Source organism: Malania oleifera, chromosome 3 (assembly GCF_029873635.1).
Source record: "Malania oleifera isolate guangnan ecotype guangnan chromosome 3, ASM2987363v1, whole genome shotgun sequence".
NCBI classification, from domain to species: domain Eukaryota; kingdom Viridiplantae; phylum Streptophyta; class Magnoliopsida; order Santalales; family Ximeniaceae; genus Malania; species Malania oleifera.
In genome coordinates, this window is record NC_080419.1 from 27,999,825 (window position 1) to 28,022,958 (window position 23,134).

Sequence of the window (23,134 nt, forward strand, 5' to 3'; positions counted from 1 at the left end):
TTTCAAAATCATTTTCCAGAATTTTCAAAACTAATCTCTAAGTCTTGATTGCATACTAAAGAGCTTCAAAGTATTTCATAAGATATTTAAACATGAAGCACTTATATAAAAACTTCTTAAGATTTTGTCATTCTAAACACTTAAGTCTTCATGCTTGCTTTGGCTCCATCTTGTCTTCAAGTTTTAATATACTTTGAGTTTTTTCTTTGATATCCGTGCTCTCATATTCTTCAAGCTTTAATAGATCCTCTTGGAATCCATGCCTTAAGTTTAATTTGATCATCCTTCTTTGAAGTATAAGCTTTCAATGGATCCTTGTGAACACTTGACCTTACTTTCTCATAGTTGAGTCCTAAAATGTCATCACTTAACCAAATATGTTAAGTTCCTCTTGTTTGTTATCATCAAAACAAGATTTTAAGTCTTATAAGACCAACACTATGAATTTCGGGTTAATTTTTTATTCTCTCTCCCATCATTTTGAGAAGAATGAGTTAATTAGTATGGATATGCATAATGCCTTCTTTCTTTTTCTTTTTTTCATCCATTAATCCTCCATCTCTTGTTAAAATGAGTTAAAGGGTGTGTGTACTTAGTTTCCTTATCTCATGCAGTGTTTGTAAAATAATTGAGTAAACAAATTAGTGAATAATTAATATGGGCTTGGGTAATTCAAAGTCAATTTGAGAAATTGAAATCAGAATGATTAGTTCCAATTCATGTTGTTTGTTCCTAAGAATACAATTCCATTTGGGTACAATTAAGGGATTATATTTTCACAACAACAATACAAGACATAATTGTTGAGCCTTTGGAACATGTCTTCTTAGGGCTATTTTGGATGAATTTCCTTAAATAACAAACTCAAAATGCCAATCAATGGTTTGAAGGGGTGACGATTATGGTGCTTTTGATTAATCGCCTTATTGGTGCACTAATAAACTCTCATATCTTCCTATTTTTTCTTGTAATAAAATATGATAGTAACTCCATTTTCATCATTCCCTTGCAGTCCCATCAATATTTTTTTAAAAGATTAAAGACAAGCTCTTTGTATTAATTTTGTTCTTCGCATCAATGCGCCTACAAAGCTACAAGATAAACAAATAAAAATACGAACTCGTGACAAGTAGCTAAGAAATGAAAAATATATGTATGAGAAAGAGAGAGGGGACAATTAGGAGTATGAAGGAATGACGCACCCATTTGGGTAAATATGTTTAAGAAAAGCAAAATTATAAATTAAAAGAAAAACACCGAGCACCTTTCTTAATTCATACAATTTCATGACTACGAACATAAATAATCTTATTACTTATTATTCTAACATACCATTATGATCTTTAAGGAATACATAAAGCTTGTACTGCCACATATATTGCCATCTCCAAATCTTTCAAGTTTCTAAGTCATTACTAACCATACAAATGCCCACAAAGTAGAAAATCCAAACAGGATTGGATTGATCAGAGTCTTGTATGCCCTGCTTGCTTCACCTTGAATGTGCTCTGCAACGTTAAAGTCCCCTGCACAGCAGAACACTCTCCTCTATAATAAATAGTATTAAGAATGTTTTTCAAATTTAACTAAAATAAAAAATAAAAAATAATTGACATGTAAAATATTTATTATGTATTTTATTTTATTCCACATTTTTTAATAACGAAACATGAAAAGTGAAAATATATATAATTATTCATATTTTCTTTTTCTTTTTTAACATTTTTCAAGTCCTAAAGGAGGCTAATCACTTCCATGAGGGTTCTAGGAGAGAGCAAAAAAAAAAAATTATCATATGTTGCATAAAACACTAATCAAAATTTTCAAATATATATATAATTGCATCTAAAAATAAATAGTTGTTATTAATTTGTTATAGATTTTATTTACTTTTAAGTAAACTTCTTTCGTCTCCTTCCCATACTTTTTTTTTTTCTTTTATTGAATCACTCGTATGGTAGCATGACACTACTAAAATTATTTAAAAACAAAATGATTCAAGAGCATTAGATTGTGTTGACAGCATGAATTTCATCCATTAAATTTGCAAAAATGTAGACAAAAAAGAAATCAATATAGTTTTATGCTTTGTAGTCTCCAAATCCACACAAAGTAAAACTTTGAAATCTAAGAATCCAAAGGTCCTAAACACACACTTAGAAGAATGAATTTCCAAAGTAGATTAGTGTCTAACCGAGTTTGCTCAAGTGGGTTCAATTGGGTTTGTTCAAATGCTAGGGGCAAAGTAAGGTTGGTTTTGGTCATCCAACGTCCTAAGTTCAATTCCCTACCTGTGATCCGTTTGATGTATTATTAGGAATGCAGTAATGAGCGAGCGGCAATATTTTTACTCTCTAACTTGGTATAATAGATCCAAAAAACTTTTCCCTATAGAAGTTTCAGGTCATCCTATAATGATGATGATGATGATGAAACAGTGGTGTTGTACTAAGAGAATGAAGGGGCAGCAGCACCTCTTTGAGCGGAGTAGCTACACCCAGCCTGCACTGTGTCCCTAATGGCCTGTACGGTGGCCTTGTTGTAAAACTCAAAGTTTGAGAAAACATTGTCAATGCAGTTCAGCAGTAGGTTGGTCTCCGTTAGGCAGGGCCCCCCGCAGTACTCATCCGTGTACTCCTGAGGCACGTTCAGGTTCCCGCTCTGTGTCAATCTGTAACTTTCCTCACAGCTGCCATAAATCTGATCCCAGTTTTTATTTTTAGTTAATCCATGTGGAAAAAAGCAGAGCACTAACATATAAGAAATGAACCCACAAAAAGGAAGAAACTTGAGAAAACAAACAGGACATTTTTATGAGCAATGGGCACTTGAAAATGTCACTCACAGACTTATCATCGAAACAGAGCAAGGCCTTGGCAATAATTTGAGTTGGGTCTCCACCCAACTCAGGCCCTGTTTCGGGCAGGTCATAGTCCGCAACTCCTGAGGGGAGACCAAAAAAAAAAAAAAAACACTCAATTCTGCAAGGCATGCGAGGAATTATTAGCTTCTGTTTTTGTTATAAGGTGATATATAACCAATTGAGGAGGTACATACCCAAGTGGCAGCAAAAAACAGAGAAGCAGAGTAGAGCTGCAGCAGGAACCCATAATTTCTGTGTGACTGAGGGTGCCATTGCAGATTTGCGGGGACAAAAATGAACATGGGGAAGAGAGAAGAGGTAAGCTAATTATATAGCAATACATTCCATGCCAGCCCCATTCCCAGTATGACAAGACAACTATTGTATTGCAAAAATAGGACTTAGGGATCTGGTGGAACAGAGGGAAGTAAGTTTGCCAGATGACCCATCATCAGGTCCGTTGGATTTGCATGCTTCCAGGGGACCCACAAACTGGACGATTTAAATTAGTCCTCGTATGTTAATACATTGGAATTTTTTGGTATGCTAATGGGACTCTATGGTGTGTGCATATATGTTGGGCAAAAGAAATGGGTGGGGGTGGAGGGAACTAGGAGAGAGGACAGTTGGAGTGCAAGCCACCAAACTTTTAATAGCTGCTAGAAAGGTTAAAAACCAAAACTAAGATTGTTCACTAGTTTCATACGTTAATTACAAAGTTAAGAAAAACAATTCCATGCAGGAAGGGCAGAGCTATGTTATGGCATTGAGACCCAGTATGGTTTTTAAGTTTCGGAATAATTAAAAATAAATAAAATCGAGTCAAGTATCTTGGTTTTGTTTCCCTTGCGATGGACCTGGAAGAGGGGAGACAGGTCAAGTATCTGCATAGGATGGCTATTAAGGATGTACAATGCAATTTCGGTGGTAATATTTCATTTTAGTTGGAAAATGCAGTGAGATGTTTGGGGTTCAGTATAAGTGATCAAGGGGTGATGTCGCGTCTCCTTCACTAAAACTGTGTTGCATAAGCTTATGTACAAGCACTGTTGTTGGACTTCTTTGCAAACAAGAAACATAGAAAAGGTTTGCTTGCCACCACGAGTGTTCAAGTAAGGATTTTGTTAGTTAGGTGCCAGCATCTTTTAAATTAAACTTAAATCATAGGTTACGTTTGCTTTGCAGATTATGTACCCACAAAATTAGATTAGTTTTAATAGGTGAACTACATTGAAAAATTAAGTTATTATTGTAAAGAAAATAACAATATTAAAACATTTTATTAGTCTATAATAAAAAATAAATAAGGAATAACTATTCTCAAATTTCATTATAGGAAGTGTCAACCACATATTTATTGAATGAAATAATTAAGTATAAAGAATAATTATTTCCTTTATTTCTAAAATTTAAATTCTATTTTATTTTATTCTAATGAATAGCTATTCCAACGAACCAAACAAACCGTTAGAAATTTAAGTAAAGGGCAGTAGAGGAGCAAGCCTTACGACAAAAGTAAATAGCCAAGTAAAAACTTTATAAAGATTCTAGCAAAAGATAAAGAACTTTTTTCTTGGTTTTTTGTAACAAGTCAAGCCGTTGTTGGCAAAAAACAAAAGAGGAAGGTGCAACTACAAATTGAATTGCTTCCTTAACACTTAAAACAAACTTTTGATTATCACACGACTTCTATTCTATAAAATGGTTGTAATTTTAGGGTTTGGTGGCATTATGAAAGAAAATGATTATTTCTAAATTTCATTATTCATATTCCATTACATGTTAAAAATAAATTAAGTAATAACATTTGTATAGGACATAATGATTTAGAGAAAAAGTCGTTCATACAAAATTCACCCATTATGTCTATAATTTTTGTGTCTAAATTTCATCATTCCTATCCCATTCCATGTTAAAAATGAAATAATATTAACTTCAGCGTGACTTACTTTTTCTCTAAACCAGTATGTCTTTATACAACGTTTATTACATAACCGTTTTTTCTCCATTCAATTCAGAACAGTCCAACATTCTACAAACCAAGCATACCAACAGACGTAACTCTGGCTCAATAATACTATGGTCAGAATTTTTGTTTCTGCTGTAGATCAGGATTAAGATGAGAGCTACATAATGGTCAAAACAAAGCTCTTAGAAATGGTTCAATTACATGGGCTCTTTCACTCTGCACATCAGCACAATGCAACAAATCAACCTAGTTCACACTATAATTTCATAAATCTTTAGTAGAGTAAGCCTTCACTTTCTTCTCTCTTCTTTAAAATGACCATTGGACAGAGAGTACACACAAAAAGACTTGCCCCTCATCCTTAAGTTGATAAACTCACATTGCTTCTATGTGAACCTCCAAAAATTGAGGATGAAACTTATTCCTTTTACCAAGCAGATCAAAACTCAATCTCAGCACAAGTTCACATTACAATCTACAATGTTCTGCAACATTAGAGGAGGTCACTAGAAGAACTGGAACCATGACCAAGAACATTTTGTGTAAATGTATAAAGGATTTTTGTTTAATATTTTAACATGTGAACACAAACAATACAGAATGGACACTAACCAGGTGCTTGTGAGAACAAAAGGGACCCATCTGATGAACTTCACCCCGAATGATGTCCAAATGACCCTAAACTGGAGCTAGATCAACACAAAACTGCTCCATCCCAACAGACTGATTTCAGAATTACTACTCTTAAATCAGCAACACGACTCCTGTTTCTCACCATTCTACTCCATCTTGAGCCGCATATTCTAAATTCAAAGGTCTCCACATACATTCTCACCATCTCAACTCATGTTCATTCCAAGTTATCTCAAGTGTAAGCCTGGGCAAATAAAGTGATGTAAACTAACATCCAAGACTGAAAGTTATCTTCTAGCTGCTTGTTCTCTTTGATCAGATGTTACTGGATTTCATGAAATCCTTACTCATTACATGTGTCAAGAAAGTAGCTGAAAGCAAGCTGCAGGGACACAAATGGTGAGGTTCAGTTAATAAGTTCCTTAACAAGTTTCACTGAGAGGCCAAATTAATATAAAAAATTAATAGAAGCAGCTTAATCTAATTTTATCGTATCTTATGCCTGCAAGTAATCACAATGGTCGAAAACAAGCTTCACCAAGTCTCTCAAACATTTGCATCACATTATAACACAAATCATTCCTGTGTTGAGAATTCCACTTGTTAGTTTCACATTGGAAAAATACAGTAGGGGATGGATACTTATATACATGGTTGGGTCCAAGACCCAATAGACTTAAACTTTTGGATCAAGTTAGTGTTCACTCATGCATATCAGGCTTACCCATGAAGATTCCCCCGGCCCTAACACTATGTTTGGTAATGCTGATGACAAAGGAATAAGACATGCACACAGGAATTTATTTAAAACCTGAATCATGCTCTGGATTTTCAAAAGTCAAATGACCCAATGTGGATCTTGCTAGGTGGGGACTGGGGACCTAGTAGTATGGAGATGGTTCAAGTAGTTTGTGTTTGTTGGACTAAGCAGTGTCTCTGGCAGTCTCAACACATAAACCTAAGCACTAGTGCCTGATAGCCTAAAGACATCTATCATTGCACCAGACAATTTAGGAAGTAATAAAAATAAGAAAATGCTTTAGAATAATTTTCATAATATGCGATCCAAGTATGGTATTATCATTGCTAAAATATAAACACCTCCCCCATTTGAGAAAATTAGTGAGGTGGCAAAAGGTTCAAATGCATGACCAGATGGCAATAACCTGGTACTTTTGGGAATGGTAGTTATGGCACAGCATTTTCGTGATAAGCTAAATTGAAAAATGAGGATGCAATTGTTGCATTAGTTGTTTTGACAAGCATATCAATTTTAATTGTTCATTGATTCAAAATTAGTCCCTCACAATACATAAGCTATCTAGTGTTTCAATCATTAAAGAGCCATTCTCACTCATGCGCAAGCTTCACAATTAATCACTAGAAAGTAAACCTACAATTTGGCAGAATATCAAATATCAGTAGCTATAGGATACCTATGAAGTTTAGAAGGTTCACAACCATGGTGAACTTGTTTTAAGGTGTCGTGGGATCAAATCTCAAACTATTCTCATTCTCTTGGAGGATGGAGTTGCACGTGCAGATAGTGTCCCTCAGATATCATGGCTCAGCGAGGGCTTCTACTGCTTGTTATTTTGCAAAGAGTTGCATGGAACTTTTATCCCCTTTTTGATAATTAAAGGCTATTAGAAATTGAAGTGAAAAGAATAAATTGTGGCTATTGGAGTGATAGCAATCAAGGGTACATGTTCTAAAAGCTAGTTTGTTGCTAAGGCAGTAGATAAAAAGGAATATGTGTGTGTGTGTGAACACACACAGGAGGACTTGCTATAGTGCCACCCAAAAGTAAACAGGAATATTATATAATGAATTTAATTTGCCTTTGTGCAAAGAGATATTATTTGATGGATTTAAATTTTCTTTTTGTGCATAATGCCAGTGATAAAATTGTAAATTAATAAAAGAAGCTGTAATTATGTGAACAACAATGCAAAATCTCAGTTCATTCACCAAAGGCAAAAGGGTTGACAAGAAGAGAGGAAAAAAAATCCAACATCAACTTATAGAAAGCCTTTGCGAGCATTGGACATGTTTCATGTTGTGAGAACAGTGAGGAAATAAATGGAAGACGTATGGCAAGTTATACTACACACCTGTGACCTACTTGATTCCTAAATTGAGTAGGTTAAACAGCAGCCCAGTGCTTAACGGCAGCGTCTGTCTTCAAAGCCAAGAGTTCCAAAAAACCAAGTTTGAGTTCATGAACTACTGACGGCAATGTGACCACAGCCTATTCTACAAACAAGAGATCGAATTTAAAAAAACCCTCTTCCTTCACATTTCCTTAACAAATCCTGGGCTTCTTTTGGGAGGCCGGATTGGACTAAAGCATTTATTATTGAATTACATGTATAAGAATCAGGAACACATCCGTTCACTTCCATAGACAGGAAAATCTCTTTGGCTTCATCAACTCTCCCCGATTCACACAATGCCTTGATAAAAGCATTATATGTATAATTGTCAGGATTCAAATCCAGCGCCAACATGGAAATAAAGAGCTTTTGTGCTTTTTCAACCTTATTCATTTTACAGTAGCTTTGGATAACAGCATTGAAAGAGTACAGATCTGGGCTTATTCCATCAGCTTGCATCCTTCTTAAAAGTTTCATTGATTTTGCAACATCCCCAACAACACACAACGACCGGATTAAGATATTGTAAGTGACGGCATTGGGTTTGACACCCCACTCTACCATTTCATTGAAACAACCAAAAGCATCCTCAATATGGTGCACCCGACAAAGACCATCAATTGTTGAACTGAAGGTGAAGATATCAGGTTTCAATCCATGCTCCAAGAGCATCTGTAATAGTTCTCGCACCTTACCTAACAGTCCATCTTTGCAATAACCACTTATAAGGGTATTAAAAGTAACGAGGTTAGGAGCAATACCTCTTTGCAGCATACCCCAGAAAGCCTCTGATGCTCTGTCCATCATTTTGGCTTTGCAAAAGCAATCAATTACCATGTTATATGAAAAAGTATTCGATAAAAATCCATTCTGGGAAATAATATTTAAATAGTAATTCCCTTCTTCATGTCTTCCTGCTCTGTACAAAGCTTCAATGAGGATGATATAGGTATTAAAAGCTGGCTTCAAACCTTGCTTAATAGCAGTATCTAATATCTTACACGTCTCCCTTAGATCCAATCCTTTTATCAAGCACGTCATTGTTATGTTAAATGTTGAACTATCAGGAAAATAACCCTTTTCCCAAGTTTTCCTCAAAAACATGGCCGCCTCTCTCGCCATAGAATTATTTGCCAAGCAAAACAATATAGTATCACAAGCTGGTTTAGGCAAAAGGGACCCCCTTTCCACATATTTTGATAACAATTCAAATGCTTTGAATGGGGCTGTACAACGAAAGATCCCATGAACCAACGATCTAAATGTAGCTTCACTTGGAATCACATTTTTATCTTTCATCATCTCTAAAACACTAAAAGCTTCATCTACCCTCTTCGCATTGCAAAATCCATCAATTAGAATGGTATAAGTAAACACATTTGGTGAATATCCTGAGCATTTCATCTGTTTGACTAACCGAAGCGCCTCATCGACCACGCCGATCTTGCAAACTCCATGAATGAGGAAATTATATGTAAATCTATCAGGTTTGCAATTATCCGCAGACATCTGTTGGAACTTCAAGTATGCCAAATCAAGGGCATTAGATTTCACTAATGCATTAATGACAGCATTATACAACCTGGTGCTCGGACTAAGACCCAAAAATGAAATCTGCCCAAAAATTTCAACACAATACTTAGCCAAACCTAATCTTCCCCAACTGCCAATCAAAATGCTGATAAGGTCTTCACCAATACGAAAACCGGAGCTTCTAAAATCTTGAAGCAACTCCACGGATAATACAACAGGACCCTTTCGATAAAGGGTATTAGCTAAAACAGCCGAAATCGAATGATTCCTCGCCAACGAAGGGTCGATATTCGAAACCCAGATATAAAAATTTAGAGAGTATAATGGGTTTTCTTGATTCTGCAGGACGCTCACAACAACTTGAGGATTCAAAGCTATTCTCTTCGCTCTGAGCTCGTGATTTAGCAGTAAAAACCAGTCTTTTCTGGACAGAATCTCAGAAAGGTACTGATGATCAATCAACCCAAATTGGGGTTTGTGCTTATTAAGTGAAATGGGGCTGTTTGGAGTGGGAAACAAATGGGGATTTGGCAGAGGAGGGTTTAACGAGGGTTTACCTCTTGAAAAAGCTTCAGCTTTAGTGGATTTCTTCTGACCAGGTGATACCTTTGATTTCGCTTCTGAGGGGTTTTGTCTCTTTGGTTTTGACTGGCCCTGTAATTGTTCAGTGAGATTTGAGATCGCAGAAGAGGAGGCCCTGGAAGCTAGAGGAGCACGCCCTCTCATGTCCCTCGCAGACGCCAGTTTCCAAATGGAAAAGCAGGTTTTCAAGTTTAGTTGAAGACCGACCGGTCATCGAGCCGGTTTGAACCGGCTCATATATTTTACTGCTTCGGAATCATTTTTTGTGGCAGATGAGATGAGGATTGCCATTTTTCTAAATTTTGGACCCCAAAAAAAAAAAAATCAAAAGAGGTGTGAAAATGCCAAAGCGAATAGGAAGAATGGGTTATTATGCCTCAAAAAATGAAATTATTCCTTCTTGTCGAAATAATAAAAATTAAAAGAATTATATAATAATTCTAACTCTAGTTTAGCTTATCCAGACATATCGTCAAAAGTCAAAATGTCCGATTTTCTCAAAATTAAAGTACATTATTTTTAATTATTTTCATTTTGACTCCAAACAAGGGTGAGATGAGGAGCCTTTCTATTCATTTTTCATAGACACTCTTCGGTTTGGAACTCAAAAAATATTAGAGAAAGAAAGAAATATATATATATATATATATATATATTAAGAAATTCTCATTTTTATATTTGGTTATCAAGGAAAAAATAAAAATAAAATAAAAAATACATGAAATTTATAAACAAAATTTTGATTTTACGCAACATTGATATTTAACTTTTCCTAATTTTTAATCATATTAAAACAATCTTTTATTTTTTATAGTATTTAATATAGAAGTAAAATATATAAGAAAATGAATTGCCTCCCTATTTACCTTTACTTTCCTTCTTCCACGTAAAATCCTTGATTCAAACGGACTCATAATTTTTTGGGTAAAAGTCTTTTTCTCTTACAAATTGTTTGGTATGTAAAAATATAATAGAAGGAATTAAACTTGGCCTTTATAATTTCAATATTTGCTCATTTTTCATTTTGTTCGGCTTCTAATTATTCCATTCTAACATCCCAAATATTAGGCTAATATTATGTTGGAACCGTTGGGGATAATTATGGAGCAACAATCACACACGAAGAAAAATCAAACACACCCACAATGGAACACCGGAAATTACGTGGATCGGTCGAATCGACGTACGTCCACGGAGTACACACCACTGCACTATACTGGGAGAAGAAATGCAAGGAGCACATTGCTCAATTCTATTTCTCTCTCTCTCTCTCTCTCTCTCTCTCTCTCTCTCTCTCTCTCTCTCTCTCTCTCTCTCTCTCACCACAACTTTCTCTACGTACAACACAATCTCTCTGCACTTACAGCACTCACACACCACACCTCTCACATACACTACACTTCTCACGCTACACACCTCACTGCAATACAGCACACTATATATATAGCCATGGGGAGGTGGAGTGGTTAGCAAGAAATTCAAACATGGTGGCTTTATGTCAGTCATGGTAGGCAAGGTGGATGGAGGGCTATTGGTCTTCATTTACTGCAAGTCTCCAATTTCAACATAAGCTGCCCAGAAGGGGGGGGGGGGAAGGTGCTGCTGCCAATGACTCCATACCTGCAATCTCAACAATCTCCCACTTGGAGACGGAGACAGCATCTTAACTAGTGTATAGGCAAATGATATGCTCATGTCTGTCTTCAAGCATGAAGACCAATTGAAATTGAGCACAACTTCAGCTTCCCTGTAGTTACCACCTTTTTAACATGTCAGCTGGATTTCTGCTACCTTGAATATTTTCAAGTGTGAGTACTCCATCCTCTAATAGAGATCTAATGAAGTGATAACGCAATCTTATATGTTTGGTTTTGGAATGAAATGCAGAATTCTTTGCCAGATGTATCGCACTCTGACTGTCATTGTACAAAACATTCCTCTTCTACTTTAACCCAAGCTCTATCAACAAACCCTGAAGCCAAATCATCTCTTTGCTGGTTTCTATCACTGCTACGTACTCAACTTATGTAGTGGATAGGGCAACAATCTTTTGTATCTGTGACATCCAACTAACAGTTGTTGTGCCAACAGTGAACACGTATCCGGTGGTGCTCCTGCGACGATCAATTTCACGAGCAAAATCAGCATCTACATACCCTTTGACTTTCAAATCTCCTTTTTCGAAACATAAGAACTTATCAACAGTGCCTCTAAGGTACCTGAAGATCTACTTCACTGCTTCCCAGTGAGTCTTCCCTAGATTAGACATGAATCTACTGACTACTCCCACTGCTTGGCCAATGTCCGGCTTGGTACAAACCATGGCATACATGAGACTTCCAATGACTTAGGCGTAAGGTACCTTAGCCATGAAATCCTTCTCTTCATCTGTCTGGGGAACCTGATCCTTGGAGAGGCAAAAGTGTCCTACCAAAGGTGTATTTACTACTTCGGCGCTGCTCATGTTAAACCTCTATAGAACACGGCTAATATACTCCGACTGAGATAACTACAATGTTCCCTGTCGCTTATCTGTAGAGATCTGCGTCCCAAGTATCTACTTCGCTGAGCCTAAGTCCTTCATGTCAAGTTCCATTGAAAATTGCTGTTTCAATTTCATGATCTCTTCTATATCTGGTCCTGCGATTAACATGTTATCCACATATAACAACAGAATGATATAACTATACTAATACCTCTTGAAGTAGCAATAGTGGTCGGCATTACACTATAGAAAATCATTCCTATGCATAAAGCCATCAAATTTTCAGTACCATGGTCTGGGAGCTTGTTTGAGACTGTATAAACTCTTCTTCAACCTACACACCAGATTCTCTTTACCTTTCTCTGTGAATCTTTCTGGTTGATGCATGTAAATTTCTTCATCAATATCGTCGTGAAGAAACGCCATCTCCACATCTAACTGCTCCAGATATAGGCCCTCTGAGGCAACAATGCTCAAGACTGATCTGATGGTTGTCATCTTCACAACTGCTGTGAAGATGTCGGTGTAGTCAATTCCTTCCTTTTGCTCAAAGCCTTTAACTACCAACCAAGCCTTGTACCTCCTAGAGCCATCATGCTCCTCTTTTATTCTATACACCCACTTGTTGTGAAGGGCCTTCTTACCTTTGGGCAACTCAATTAGCTCCTACTTGCTCGTATTTGCCACCTAACATGCTTCATCATAGCATTCGGGCTCTCCTCCATCTGTAAGAAGTAAGTAATTTATATACCTTCTTTTTAGTACATGGGGTCAAGTAGATCTCCTAAGCTCCGGAGCTGAAGTAGGAGGCAGTGGTGCGACGATCTGCTTCACTGGTTCCTCCGCCTAAGGATTCTCGGTATTCTGTTGTTGTGTCCTGGCACATTATGGGATATCATCTATATCTACATAGGTTGACTCCATCTGAACTGGTTCGGTGGATTCTGCTGTATGCCTGTCTTTGTACATCACATTTTCGTTGAAAATTACGTCTCTACTTTTGATCAACTTCTTGTTTTTATAATCCCAAATGTGATACCCATATTCATCTTCACTGTAACTGATGAAGGTGCATTTCCAAAACTTAGGATCAAGCTTGTTCCTGACACAATCACTGATGTGTACATATGCAGCACAACCAAAAACTTTCAAATGTGAAAGCCTCACCTCTTTTTCGCTCCATACCTCTTCTGGTATACAGTGGTCCAAAGGTACTAATGGACCCCTGTTAATCAAGTACACTGTTGTGCCAACTACTTTTGCCCAAAATTGCAATGGTAAGCCTAACTATATATGCATGCTTCTGGCTCTTTCAGTCAATGTTCGGTTCATCTGCTTTGCTACACCGTTGTGCTAAGGCATACCTAGCACAGTTCTTTCCATCCTGATACCGTGCTCGTAGCAAAATTTCTTAAACCTGGTGTCTTCATACTCACCGTCGTTATCTATTCTCAGCTTCTTGATTCTCAAACCAATTTCGTTTTCAACCATAGTTTTCCATACCCTGAAAGCATCAAATACTTCCGACTTATACTCAAAAAATAAACTCATACCTTCCGAGAGTGATCGTCAATGAACGTGACGAAATAATTCCTTCCGCCTATGGATGAGACGAGCGTCGGTCCCCACACATTTGAGTGGACTAGTTCTAATCTCTCCTTCTTTGGGGCACGGGTGTTTTTCTGGAAACTGACCCTCTTCTGTTTCCAAAATATGCAATCCTCACACATGTCCATCTACATTGACTATCAACCACTTAATTTTCCCTTTGAGTGCATCACCTTAAGCCCTTTCTCGCTCATGTGACCGAGTCGTTAATGCCAGATGTTGCTGTCATCGTTTCCTGCAGCAACTGAAATAGACATGGAAGCATTGGAGGTTAGATAAAGTGTTCCATTTTTCTTACCTCTGGCAATCGTTAGTACACCATTTGAAACCTTCCATTCATCGCCATTGAATGTCATCGTGTATCCCTCATCTGCCAGCTGACCAACTGAGATCAATTTCTTTCTTAGGTCTAGAATATGTCTAACATCCTTTAGCTTCCATACTGACCCATTTATATTGATCTTTACAACTCCCTTGCCAGTTATGTCGTAAGGTTGATCGTTGCCAAGGTACACCTTACCCAAATTACCTAGTGTGTAATCCTCTAGGCAATCTCTACAGCAAGTGGCATGAAATAAGGCCCCGGAGTCTAAGACCCAAGACTCCTGCTTGCTCTCTAGAGAGCATACCAATGCATCTTTTTTCTCCTAAAGAAGAGGCGAGATTTACTTCTGTCTTTGCCTCAGATTCCTTTCTCGGACCTTTGCACTAGTTTCTGAAATACCCAGTCTTTCCAAAATTCCAGCACTCAACATTCTTTGTGCCCTAGGAACCTTTGGGATTTCTGGATTTAGATTGTCTGGTCCTAAATCTGTCGCGTTTTTTGGATCATCCATGCTCGCTTCCCTTTCCTCGGCTTTCCACATTCAAGGCTAAACTTGAAGTGGAGGCATTGTTCGATTGCATTCTAATCTTTTCCGTAAAAATCATGTTGATAACCTTATCGTACTTTAGCTTTAATTTTCCTGTGAAGCTATTGATTGCAGTGACAATACCTTTCCAACTCTCAAGCAGCTGACTGATAATCAGAAGGGCACGAATCTCATTGTCAATTGTAATTCTAGCGGAGGCGAGTTGATCCGACAGCTCATTGAAATTATTTAGGTGTCTGCTAAAACTTTTACCTGCAGAAATGCTCATGGTAAATAATCTTTTCATTAGATATACCTTATTCACGGCTGATGGCTGCTTGCACATATTAGATTGCGCATCCATAAGGGACTTAGTGGTTGTCAAGTGCTTGATATTAAAGGCAATGAATTTTTCCAATGTCATTTTGATAGCTCCGAGAGCTTTTCGATCAAGCAACTCCCATTCGCTCTCCTTCATGAATTCTGGCTTCTCCTTCAGTGGTAAGTGCAACTCCTTACCAAACAAATAGTCCTCGATCAACATTTTCCAAAATCGAAGTTCGTGTAGTCAAACATCTCGATCTAAGAGCTCTTTTCGTTCGACATCTTGATTCACTGATCTAGAGATGGAATTAGCTCAAACGGATAGCATGGTTGGATCCGAAACAGCCAAAAACCCTATAAGTGGCTTAAGTCGTTCGAAAAACGGATTCGAAAAGCCCGGTCAAACTCTTTGTCAAACTCGGTCAACTCTAGTCAACTTTAAAAGAATATTCCTTACTAACGGAATATTCCCTAATGGCATTAATGACGTCGTTAACTGACACCGTTAGATGACGTGGTAGGGTGGGGCCCACCTACTAGCATATAAATGTGGGACCCATTATGGGGCTCAGATGCTGACATGACACTGATGTGGCGGCTGACTCGGCTTCTAACATGGAGTGATGCAGCGCTAACGTGGGACAGTTACTCGGTGCCACATGGCACTGACTAGACGCTAACGTTGGGCGCTGACTGGGTGCGAGTCCTGGATAACGTGCGCTAACGTGGACGGGTGACGTGGTGTTAACGTCACTCGTCTTCAACCTCCTGCTGACTCGCTAGTCATTCGCCAACACATAGCCGCGCGTGGAGTGATCTATCGACACCTTTGTCGGAACGTGAAGGCGTGTGGGAGCGTGTGGAGACGTCCCTAAGACATCCTTGGATGTTGGCAATGCATGTAGGTGCGTACGGCGTCTTCTGAGGTCGTTTGGAGCTCTGGTTGCCACCGTTTGCTTCGTCTTGACGAGAGGAGTGTGATGGTGACCTCAAAATTAAATTTTGAGTTACTAGACAGAGGCTCAAAATTTGGAAATGTTGACCTTATAAGTCATGTCTGGTTTTGATTATGACAAATACTCATAATATCTACTGGGTATATGAGATTATGTGCAGGAATCTCAATCATCAAGATCAAGATGCACGTACAATAAATGAAGCTTTAATAAGCACACACACATCACATGCATGGTCTAATACGTAAGCTCAAACCAAGAATAACTAAAAATGACCTTAGAAAGACCTTAAAGGTTACCCTCCGGTCGACCGAAGGTTGACCAACACCAGATTTTTTTGGTGTCTTCAAAAAGACCTAGAAATGACCCTAAGACACTCACCATTGCACTTGCATGTATTAGGAACTTGAATAGGGTGAAAGTATATTGAATCAGGATCAAAATGCACACTTTGTGCACTTTCAGTCGATCGGCTCATACAGTTCATTCTACCTTGATCGACCGAACTCGATCTGAGTAAACAAATTAACCTTGTCCCGGTCAACCGAACTATATAGTTCAATTAGCCCCCAATTGATCGAAACCTCCCGAAGTCAACATTTTGACTTCCTGGTCGATTAAACCCAAATTGTATTCCAACTGTCTAGTCGATCGAGGGTCCTTGGGAGAAGTCCCAACGGTCTGGTCGACCGAATCGCCCAGTTCAAATCAGTCTAGTCGATCGAACCTCGGTAAAACTGAAAAATCACCTCGGACATGTACGTCCAGTCGATCGAGTCCCAAGTTCAAAAATAGTCTGGTCGACCGAGCCATACAAACTTCGGTCGACCGAAAGGTTTCTGGTCAACCGGGTCTCTCGGGTTGTTGTGAATTTTTATCGTGGTTAATATTTTTAAAACATGATTAAAATGACTAATACATCACTAAACTTTTCTGATAATACCAGTCTTGTCCCTAACGATAAAAATTCTTGGGGTGCCTATAAATACCCCTTCATTTGGGAAAATTAACAACCAGATTAGCATACAAAATCCAAAAATTTTCTCTCAAGCAAAACTCTCACTACTATCTCCACTCTCTCTAAAAACACTCAAACTTACCTTCTTCAATCCTCTATATCATCTGTAAGTGTATTGAGTGTTGGTATTAAGAGGTTTGCTCTCTCATTGTTAAGTGTTTGAATCGATTTTTACGAAAGCATAACCTAAGTGTTCTTAGGAGGCTTTGCTTATAAGCCTATCCTAAAAAAACTTGTGTTGAACTTCAGAGTGTTGCATTCTCATTTCAATAACTTAGGAAGTTTGTATTTGTTTTGGGTTGCAAAACGTTTTCAAAACTTACTTAAATATCTTGCAGGATTTACATTGATATACTTGTGAAAAGATATTTTTGTTAGTGATATTGGTCTTTATTACAATATTTATTCAAATATATATCATTTTGCTGAATACAAAGATTACATATATCTTGCAAACCAAGCATATACACTATTCACGTCATTGATATATTCTGCACTTTGGAATATTTGAAACTTGAGTGATATCTTTGTTTGAGTACCTTGATTGAGAATATCTTGAAATACAAAAAATTGATTGTTGACACTCGTGAGTACTCATTACACTGATAGAAAATACATTTAAGAGTTGAACTATTTAGACCACACTGAGCTTACGTATTAAATCATTTGTGGTGTATGTGATTGAACGCATTTGGGTACATATTTGTTTTAATTGAAAGTACTTTTTTTTTGTACCATTTGATTGTAAATCTAAGTGATTCCAAGCATGATCTGAAGGGGCGGTAATCTAGTCTGATAAGGATTGTTGTAAAGGTTGAGGTCAGCCTTGTGCTAATTGACTTGTTTGTATATGTGTCGCTCCACCCGTTTAAGTGAGCAAGTTATAGTGGTAATCCTTGTGCTTGTTAGCCAAGGCGGGGATGTAGGCAATTGACCGAACCTCGATAACATCTTTGTGTGTCACTTTTACTTTACTACTTTTTGGTACATGTGGTGTTGAGTAAATTGCTTTATTTAAATTCAAGTATATTTACTTTACTTGCACTAGATTGTCCTTAAGGTTGTGAGCCTACTGGTATTAAAACATTTACCTAAGGATTAAATTTAAAAATACCAATTCACCCCACCTTTTGGGATCATGATAAAGCTAATAAGGAATTTTTCTCTGATTTGACGATTCTACTCTAACCAAGCTCTAATACCAATTGTTGGGGATAATTACTGGAGCAACAATCACATACGAAGAAAAATCAAACATATCCACAATGGAACACCAGAAATTATGTGGTTCGGTCGAATCGAACTATGTCCACAAAGCACACACCACTACACTATACTAGGAGAAGAAATACAAGGAGCCACACTACTCAATTCTCTCTCTCTCTCTCTCTCTCTCTCTCTCTCTCTCTCTCTCTCTCTCTCTCTCTCTCTCTCTCTCTCTCTCTCTCTCTCTCTCTCACCACAACTTTCTCTGTGTACAACACAACCTCTCAACACTCACAGCACTCACACACCACACCTCTCACATACACTACACTTCTCACGCTTCACACCTCACTGCAACACAGCAAACTATATATATAGCCATGGGGAGGTGGAGTGGTTAGCAAGAAATTCAAACATGGTGACTTAATGTTAGCCATGGTAGGCAAGGTAGATGGAGAGATATTGGTCTCTATTTACTGCAGGTCTCTATTTACTGCAGGTCTCCAATTTCAACATAAGCTGCGCGTCGAGGGAGGGGGGGGAGGTGCTGCTGCCGATGACTCCACACCTGCAATCTCAATAGGAACGACAAAAGATAAGGAATTCATGGAAGGAGAGAGGGATGCAAAAATACTTAGTTTAGAGCTCTATTATTTAATAGGTGACCACTAACTATAAGTCCAATTTTCCCCCTCCCATTTTTCTCTTTTACACTCCTTTTAAATTAAAATTTTGTAAGAAAAAAATAATTTTTATTACATTTTTTTTTCTATATCAAATATTATAAAATTAAATTTTTATTCAAATATGATGACAAGAATTTTTTATTATTTTTTTAAAAAATGACTAATTACATGTTAAATACAATTTTATTAATTAATTTTAAAAAATTACTTTTTTATATTTAAAAAAAATAAAATTTTTATATTTCCCTTTCTTTTTTTCTATGATTCAAATTCAAGTTCAAAACCTCTTTCAACTTCCCCTCCCTCTTCTCTCATGCCTCCAATTCACATTTTCAAATAAGGATGATTCGAACCTAGGGCTCCACCAAAGCAAAAGGCTACTTTATCCATCATATCTATAATATTCAAGATTATTAAAATTAATGGGCAGTGGATGTTTCTCTCTCTCTCTCTCTTTTTTTTTTTTGGAGTTGAGGGAGGGGAGGAGGTAGGGTTTACTAAAACTCAATTCAATTGTATTATGATTGCCTTCAATCTTTCAAATGAACACTTCGAAATAACTAATTCTTGTCGACTCTTGGTGCCTTATGCTTTATTGAAATGATAAAAAAAAAATAAAATTTATAACCAGTATTAAATATTCATTTTTAAAGATTATTTATAAGTAAATAGTTTGAAAGTTCACCTTTTTATCTAAGACACCACCACCACCACCATCACCAACAATAATAAAAAATAATCATGCGTTAAATCCTAGTAGGTGGAATCAGTTACGTGAATCATTTTCTACCATTGCAACAACTAGTTTATTTTGGTTGATTTAAGATTGTTAGGTTGTTATATTTTTCCTTTTGTGTATGCCGTTTAGATTTTTTTTTTTTTTTAAATAAATGTTGGTGGACTCTTATCTATCATTATTTTCTTCCATATTTTGGTAGTTTGAATTGGAAAAATTATTTATACAAAGTTTGTTCACTAGATTATATCCTACATTAATTAATGACAATATTTATTGAATCTTATCCACTATACGTATAAATATAATGGACTTAACAAAATGGTTCTAGATAACGAGTTCCTAAAAAAGTCATGACTCCTTTTTAAAGTTTTATTATACAAACTTTAGAACACACTCATTGTTATTGAAAGTACTAAAAAGATTTAGGAGTTAATATCAAAGACAATCAATTTAAATACTCTTAATATTTTGATGTCTAATATTAAAAAAAAAATTATTGAAATTTGTTCAAATCTCCCAATAATCCCTAATACAAAGAATAAAAAATAAAAAAAAAATCAATTATTAGATATTGCATGGGTCATGCAAAAATCTCTAGTCCAAATGGCACTTTTTAAATAAAAATGTTATTCCAAGTAATGTTTTTTCATAAAAGACAATCATCAAACGCTTTTTCTTTAAAGAACGCTGAATGATCTAGCGCTTTTTTAGACACATCAATTGTGGAAATGAAGTTTCATCTTGCACATTTCTTAAATATTTTTAATTAAAACAAAATTAAATTAGGAAAAGATTCCATGTTGCCACTTGCGTGAGCACTGGCATCACGTTCTCCTGAAAATTATATATATATATATATAGCACTTGGCATCACGTCTGAACGGACAAATGATATATTCATAAAAATGACCTCTCACTTACTCTCCTCCATATGCATCTTAGGACGAACAAATGACCTTTAAGTCTCCTCCCTCATCCTGATCACTCCGTGTGAAGCAGGCAAACATGGAACCCGAGGCGGTGATCTCTCCCTCATCTCCGGTTGCCTCAGTAGCTCTCGTAGTAGGCGTCACCGGTATGGCTGGCTTAAGCCTCGCCCAAGCCCTCAGGAGCCCCACCGCTCTCGGTGGGCATTGGAAGGTCTACGGCGCCGCTCGCCGCCCCATGCCCTCCTGGTTTCCCTTCTCCGCCGTCGACCACTACATAAACTTCGACGCCGCCGACCTCAACGACACCCGCCGCCACCTCTCCCCCATCTCCGCCGACGTCACCCACCTCTTCTGGGTCGCCCTCCAAGTCCGCGACTCCGAAGAGTCTAACACCGCCGTTAACCGATCCATGCTCTCCAACGTCCTCCACGTCCTCGGATCGGCCCCGGATGCCCGGCTCCGCCACGTCACCCTCCAAACCGGGACCAAGCACTACATGGGCCCCATCTTCGACCCGACCCACTCGGCCAGCCTCGCCCACGTCCCCCCGGACCCTCCGTTCCGGGAAGACTCCCCTCGGCTGCCTTTCCCCAACTTCTACTACGCGCTGGAGGACCTCCTGGCCTCCCACGCGCCGCGGTTGACGTACTCCGTGCACCGCGCTTCCATCATCTTGGGCGCATCCTCAAGGAGCGCATACAACACACTGCTAACGTTGGCTGTGTACGCCGCCGTGTGCCGCCTCGAGGGGCTGCCGTTTCGGTTTCCCGGGACGAGGTACACGTGGGAGCATTTCTGCGACGCGACAGACGTGCGCGTGCTGGCGGAGCAGCACGTATGGGCGGCGGTGACGGAGGAGGCTAAGAACCAGGCGTTTAATTGCACAAACGGCGACGTTTTTACGTGGAAGAGCATGTGGAAGGTGCTAAGTGAGGTGTTTGGCGTAGGGTATGTGCCCTACGAGGAAGGGGAGGAGTTTGATATCGTGGGGCTGATGGAGGGGAAAGGAAAAGTGTGGGACGCCATAGTGGAAGAGCATGGGCTTTACCCGACCCGATTGGAGGAGATAACCTGTTTCGGTGCCCTTAAACATGTTCTGCATTTTGAGTTTCAGCATGTTTCGAGTATGAACAAGAGCCGAGATTTTGGGTTTTTCGGGCATGCGGATTCGCTCAAGAGCATCGGGCCGTGGGTAGAGACGTTAAGACAAATGAAGATAATACCATAAAACTACTCTCAATCCTGCTTTACCTCACGAAGCCTGTAATTTTCAGTATTCTTTGAAGTTATATCTCTGCTGTTCTTTACATATATTTAAAATAAAAATAAAAAAAATCACCTGAAGTTATTTCGTCTAACAAAACGACGTCATGTAAGTATGTATGTTAAGTTAATGTATCGAGTATGTGAACTACTGAAGCTTTTGAAATAAAAGTTGTGATATCAAATTTGACTTAATAGTTTAATTATATGTCCTAACAATCATATTCCGTATTAACTATTAAGTGAATGGGTTATGTTTAGGTGAAGCTCAAAATAGTTTTCTCTTAAATGCACTTTGTAATTCATATTTTTTACAACTTAATTTCCATAACTTATTTGATAAGAGACCTTTTAAAGTATTATTTTTGATAAATTATCCTTAAAGGTTAAAAATTACATCCCACCTCATCTCTCACCATTTATGATCATTTTTACTATGGTTAAAGAATAAAGAATGCCCTTAAACGTGCTTTGCGTTTTGGATTTTAGCGTGTTTTGAGTATGAATGAACAAGTCGAGATTTTAGGTTTTTCAAGCATGCTGATTCATTCAAGATCGGTATCAGGTTGTAGGTAGAGAAGTTGAAACGGATGAAGATAATTATATGAAGTTAATCAATTTTTTTTTCTTAAAATTCGAATTATAACATTTTTGTTTACTCTCATAAAACGACATCATGTAACGAGTATGTGTATAATAAATGTAATTTTATTTTGATATGAAGAGTTGAAACTCATATAATATATATATATATATATATATATATATATTTTTATGTCTTGGGGGAACTATTAAATTTAGCAATTTAGTTACTTTTCTCCACAATCATTGGTATTAAGTAAATGGGTGTTGTTTAAGTAAAGCTAAGATAGTATCTTAATTGAATTTAGTAATTCATATTTTTGTAGATTAATTTCCCTAATTTATTCAATCAAAGTCCTTTTAAGCCCTAATTTTGGTGACAGGGACAGCGCCTCATGTTCTTTGAGATCATCAATTAAAAAAATTAAAAGTTGCATTAGCTATGAGCAGGGCCAGCGCGCATGTGGTCTAAGATCACCAAAAATAAATTGCAGTAGTCAGCTTTCCCAAAAATAATAATTTTCAAATGATTTTTTATCTTATATTAAATGATTTTTTATATTATAATAGAAAATTTTCAAAGCCTACGATGCTCCCTAATCATCTTCCCAAATGCATGATGACATAAATCCTTGTATAACATTTATTCACATAGTCTAGCATTACAGCTCTTGTTTAAAATCTAATGACTGGTTTAGTATGAAAAAATAAAATAAAATAAAATAAAATCAGCCTTTATAATTCCATTCAC

The 23,134-nt window shown here is 37.4% G+C and overlaps 3 protein-coding genes across 3 annotated transcripts; 1 reads left to right on the forward strand and 2 right to left on the reverse strand.

Moving 5' to 3' along the window:
* Positions 1-1,265: 1,265 nt before the first annotated feature.
* On the reverse strand, positions 1,266-3,226 carry LOC131151058 (uncharacterized). The gene is made up of 4 exons (XM_058102234.1): positions 3,058-3,226; positions 2,846-2,943; positions 2,475-2,700; positions 1,266-1,526 (listed from the first exon to the last, which is right to left on the reverse strand). The coding sequence occupies exons 1-4, from the start codon at positions 3,134-3,136 to the stop codon at positions 1,405-1,407; spliced, it is 525 nt and encodes a 174-aa protein (XP_057958217.1). The 5' UTR covers positions 3,137-3,226; the 3' UTR covers positions 1,266-1,404.
* Positions 3,227-7,404: 4,178 nt separating this feature from the next.
* Positions 7,405-9,897, reverse strand: LOC131151059 (putative pentatricopeptide repeat-containing protein At3g16890, mitochondrial). The gene has a single exon (XM_058102235.1). It carries the CDS (start codon positions 9,878-9,880, stop codon positions 7,742-7,744), a length of 2,139 nt encoding a protein of 712 aa, XP_057958218.1. The 5' UTR covers positions 9,881-9,897; the 3' UTR covers positions 7,405-7,741.
* Positions 9,898-20,481: 10,584 nt separating this feature from the next.
* LOC131151060 (3-oxo-Delta(4,5)-steroid 5-beta-reductase-like) lies at positions 20,482-21,996 on the forward strand. The gene has a single exon (XM_058102236.1). It carries the CDS (start codon positions 20,615-20,617, stop codon positions 21,764-21,766), a length of 1,152 nt encoding a protein of 383 aa, XP_057958219.1. The 5' UTR covers positions 20,482-20,614; the 3' UTR covers positions 21,767-21,996.
* Positions 21,997-23,134: the final 1,138 nt, after the last annotated feature.